General features: G+C 34.4%; 1 protein-coding gene across 1 annotated transcript; it reads right to left on the bottom strand.

Moving 5' to 3' along the window:
• On the bottom strand, window positions 1,154–5,114 carry LOC109837914. Its single transcript, XM_020406297.1, has 2 exons — window positions 4,917–5,114; window positions 1,154–1,429 (listed from the first exon to the last, which is right to left on the bottom strand). The coding sequence occupies exons 1-2, from the start codon at window positions 5,002–5,004 to the stop codon at window positions 1,188–1,190; spliced, it is 330 nt and encodes a 109-aa protein (XP_020261886.1). The 5' UTR covers window positions 5,005–5,114; the 3' UTR covers window positions 1,154–1,187.

Here is a 5,455-nt window from a genome sequence, read left to right as displayed (position 1 = left end):
TATAGAGAGAGAGAGAGAGAGAGAGAGAGAGAGAGAGAGAGAGAGAGAAAGATAAAATACATGACATCATTATTATTTTTCACTTCATGTGTCATTAGCATTAAAATTCCCTATCACATTTTAAATTTCTTTTATTGTATTGATCATCATAAATTAGAAATCACATTTTTGAACCAGACACCGAAACAACCATTTAAGAGAGAGAGAGAGAGAGAGAAAGATAATATACATGACATCATTATTATTTTTCACTTCATGTGTCATTAGCATTAAAATTCCCTATCACATTTTAAATTTCTTTTATTGTATTGATCATCATAAATTAGAAATCACATTTTTGAACCAGACACCGAAACAACCATTTAAATTTATAGTTTTGGACTTGAATATGGGCTAAAATGAACCCGGCCCCCAACTAGTCTTAAGAAATGGATGTGAAGTGTAGGCTATACATCCAAGAAGTGTTTGACAAATGTTTTAAATTAAAGCATAGATTATATTATTGAGTACATGTCTTAATAAATGAATGCATATAATCAAGGAGTATCCATGAAGTTACGGAAACGTGTCGGTTATGGGTACGGTTTCATGATTGAGGAGACAAAAAGGAAAACCATAGTCTATAGGTCTTTCTAGAGAACTCAGTTCCTGCATTAGACTAAAAAAAGTTATCTTCACATTTTTATTTTGGCTAAAGTTTGTTTGCATGTCAGATAAAATAAAATAGAGTTACTAAAAGACTGTCAAAGAACTAAAGCTGTTGAACAGAAATAGCCCTACCACTTGGTACCAACAAGCGTCGAAAACTAGATTCATTCTCGTATCAGGTAACATTAAAGGTTAAAACAAGATCATTCAAGAACTACAGCTTCTGAAACAGAAATATATCCATTAGCTATCAGCATGGATAAAAAGAAGAAAGTTATTAACCCTTCTTGCCAGAATTGCTATGTTATTTTGACATAAATGTTATCGATTTGTACTGGTAGATATCTTAAAACCCACAGAAGTTGCGGTAATTTCTTCTATGAGATGATAGTGCATAAACCTTATGGCCAGTAGCACTGGCAATGAATGCACAAACTTCTTGTAAGAAATTTAGGTACTAATACATGCCAGATTAACACAGAAAAAGAAAACTTGCTAGAAGTACCTCAGAGTATGCTACAATGAGAGCAGTAAAGCTCTCAATCCCGAAGGCCAAGTTCGAGTTCAAGATCATCATCTTCTTCAAACAGCCTTAGGAGGCGAGCATGTTGCTCTTCCCTCCTCTTTTTCTGCCATAACTTGAATAGGACTATTGACAGTACCACTACAGCAGCCACAAGAAGGCATATCAACAGTACATTACGCCCAGTATTCTTACTAGATTTAGATGAGGCCTCAGCTTTGGCTCGGTCTTTGGAATTTGATGGATTATCACCTAAACCTGAGTAAAGTGGCAAACGAAATAATTTACATTTAAACCAGAAAGAAAGGACAAAAAAAGGACAAAAAAAAGATGATGACACAGGCTAGCAAAGGATGATGTAGACCAAATTACTGTACAACCGCAATTTATCAGCCGAAATAAATTTAGACATAGAACAAGTTACTACTTAAACCTCTATTTGTCAGCTGGAATAGATCTAGCATAGTATAAGTACAATAATTTTAATTTGTATATAGTCTACTATAGAAATTTGCAATACAATGGTTTTAAATTGCATGTCATGTACTATACCAAATTGTAGTTATATATCTCAGAAATTTCCTATTGACGTAGAAGCAACATTTATGGAGCACCAGTCCCACATTAAAATATCAAAATTTTTGGTTGTATTTCGGTGCTATTAAATCGTATACAGAAAACTAGAACCTGTTTAACATGATTATAAGTTATTTAAGAGATTTTAAAGCCATCAGAAAAAAGGCTTTCTAACCCTTCATCACATGTCCGGCACCTTATTGTTGTTTAGTGATAATTTTATTTTTACCCATTAAGCAGTTAGACAAATACTACATGTATGATGGCGCATAAAATTTACTTCACATTTATTAACAAAATTACAAATCCTATAATCTAGATCTATAACTTTTAAGTCAATTTACATTTCCTATCAACAAAAATTATAGATGATATTCCCACTTGTTAATTTAGTCATTTGTGCAAATGGAAATCAATATAAACCAGTTATTCAGTGTTTAAGGCCCTTTGATTGAATTGAAGGATTGAGAATTCAAGTGTGATGACTGAGGAGATGGTCTCATCAATATTTTAAAAATTGGCCGATTTTATCGATATATCGACAGTATTTAGGGTTTGGACCACTGTCGATATGATTTCTAGAAAATTAAATACGTTATCGTTTTTCATCAATTTCCTCCAATATATCGATGAAAATCCAAATTGGTTGATTTTTATAGAGTCTAAATTGGCTGATTGTGCCAAAAAAATCCCTAAGTATTAGTTGGATATTGGGTCCAAAATCCTTATTTTTCAGACCCGAACCCGATGCCTGCAAAATAAAATCAAAATCTCCATTCCCACTCACTGTTCCCCATCGCATTTAGAGCAACCCTAATTTCCCTCTGCCTCCACTCCCCAAATTCAAATCGCTTGATAGCCCTAAGTCTTCTCTCTAAGGCATATTGGTATGTTTACATTTCATTAAGTGTGCTTAGATTACATTTTACGACATTAAATTATATACGCTCACCATCCGATATGACAGTCCGATTTTTTCTGCTTATCCCTAATATATGGGCCGATATGACACTCCGATTTTTTCTGCTTATCCCTAATATATCCCATATAACCGCAATCTGATATGAATTTTGGTCATCCGATATTTTTTCGATGTCCAATGTTTAAAACCTTGCTCATAGGCGCAACAAATGATACGTTCGCAACAATGAAGTTATGGAAAACAAGTTCAGGAGTTTAACTAGTTCGGGAAAACACAAAACTGACAAGAAGTTGGAAGTCAGCATTTTGATATCCCAACACAAGACTATGTTAAATGAATCAGCTTACCATCCACACTTCAATAAAAACACATAGCATAAGAATTACAGCTTAAACTTAATTGATTTAAACTCTAAAATTGTGCATCAAATCGCTTGCAAAATTTAGCAAGAAAAATTACTACTAAGTATATTACAGTAGCTGGAATAGCTAATCATGAAAGACAGCTAAACAACCATAATTCAAGTGGATAATGTTTAACCAATCAGCTAGCAACAATCAAAATACTGAACTGGTGGTTAGAAAATGGTAAGGTGGTTGACAATAAAAATGAACAAAAGAGAAAATGTGGAATGCATGGTCTCTAGATAATGTTTTTCATGGCCAACAGAGTAGGAACGTTAAAACATGCGGACCGCATATATGCATGGTTACAAGCACAAGTCATCTTTATCACTTTTAAGCCTTTCCTATTGGAATTTACAATCAATAAAGCAGTGCGAACAAGGCTTCATTAAATTGCAAAACATGTTTGTTACCTTGAAGTAAGTCTAAATTTCTAACATTTCCATGTCAAGTATTTAACAAGGAACAGGCTTGCTGCAAATCCTGAAAGCTCAGAATATGGATAGGAAAATCTATTTGATTCATCACGTAACTTAAGCTTGAACGAACAGAGAAGAAACCCTCAAAATTTTCTAAATTAGAAGCACCTAGAGGAAAGAACTTAAGCTTGAACGAACAGAGAAGAAACCCTCAAAATTTTCTAAATTAGAAGCACCTAGAGGAAAGGGTAATGGATTTGCTGCAGGGAATAATGTTTCTAAATTAGAAGCACCTAGAGGAAAGGGTAATGGATTTGCTGCAGGGAATAATGTTCAGAAAAAAAAGGCATACAAAAACATATGGGTAATGGATTTGCTGCAGGGAATAATGTCCAAAAAAAACCCGCAAACAATCACGCATATCTGAACATGTTTAGAGGCACAATTATAGTAATATATGAAGAAAAGATTGTGGAGTAGGGTTGAGCACAATCCGAATTTTTAAAGAAAGAAGTGAAAATTAGACATCAGTTAGAGAGGCCAATATTTAAGCAAAAAATATTTGAGAGTCAGGCACAATTCAATAAGGAATATCGAAGAAAATAATATAATGGAAGCAAAAAGTTAATGCATCATGTAGAAGTTCAACATTTGAGCAAGCAATATTTGAAGGGCAAGAAACACTGCAAGAAGGAAGGTTACAGAATAGAATTATACAGTAGAAGCATAGCGAAATAGACAACTGCAAGTCATCATAATATCGTAGCTCAAACTTGAGACTCTTGGGATTCTGTAGCCCATGTATTTGTCCACTAAAGAATAACCACCGAACATTCCAATCCTACGAAAGTCATTCCTTTAGAATCCAAGAACATCAAAGATTTTACAGATCCAACAAACCAAACCGACAGTTAGAACCTATCAGATAAACCAGCAATTAGACTTCACTTGACACTAATTTACTCTGAAGGAAGAACCTGTAAACTGAGGATGAACTAATTCAGGCAAAGTTCAGGCTTTCCAATCCATTTGATCTGGTTCGGTTACCGGTTACCGCCCTAACGACAAGAACAGATGGTTTGTTTCAGGGTGGCAGCAAAAACCCTAAATAATAGCGCCCAAGAGACCATCTTTTTTTCAGTTTCCTAATTCCCATTTCAAATAGCTAAGAAAACCCTAAAATCAACCTGATGGGGAATTATCAAAGCACAAGTAAAATTTTGAATCAGATCAAGATCTAAACTGGATTATTCGACATCCATACTCATACAGGAATCCAGTCCGTTTTTAATTTCTCAACTACTTCAGTGTTGGCGAATTTCGTTTGAAAAAAAAAAGAACTAAAGAGACAAAAAGCCTAGAAGAATCGAGTCAATTGATCGAGGATCCAATCGATCAGATCTAATTTTGGAAATCGAAAGTACCTTGGATTAGTTGCAGAGAGATGGAGAGGTAGAGGATGAGATGTTGTCGATTGAATCTTTTACCAAAAACGCCTCCGTCTCCGCTCATATCTCTCTTTTTTTTAATATTTTTTTCCCCTCTTTCTCTCCCTCTACAGAGTTTTGAGTTTTTTTTTTTTCAGTCGAATGTAGGAGAGAGAGAGCTAGAAAAGATCCGGACACACGAGCAACTGGTTGTCGCCTTTGTTGCTGGTATGGAGAAGTGGTACCGGACAGCTGGCAGCTTGGGTGATTAGCAGATAAACCCCAATACTTTCAAAATATCAAAAAAATAATAAAAATAAAAATAAAAAGAACCCTTAACTTGGAGTTATCAGAAAACTCCTTTTTTTTCACTTTACAATTTATCAAAAAATCCCCAAATAGCATTAACCTCAATTTCATATGCGCGGGTAAAATTACACGTGCACATATTTTCGTCGTGAAACCCATGCTTTATGCTTTTAGAAAATTTTCTAATAAAATCTTAAAGTTAAGAGAGGCTTTCTGTTAATCTCTTT

This window comes from Asparagus officinalis, chromosome 4 (genome assembly GCF_001876935.1).
Source record: "Asparagus officinalis chromosome 4, Aspof.V1, whole genome shotgun sequence".
NCBI classification, from domain to species: domain Eukaryota; kingdom Viridiplantae; phylum Streptophyta; class Magnoliopsida; order Asparagales; family Asparagaceae; genus Asparagus; species Asparagus officinalis.
This window is presented reverse-complemented; position numbering and strand designations above follow the sequence as displayed.

Coding starts and splice junctions, on each gene's coding strand:
- LOC109837914 (XM_020406297.1), bottom strand. CDS start 5,004: ATGAGCGGAGACGGAGGCGTTTTTGGTAAAAGATTCAATCGACAACAT. Junction 1,430..4,916: donor CTCTCTGCAACTAATCCAAG/GTACTTTCGATT, acceptor CACTTTACTCAG/GTTTAGGTGATAATCCATCA.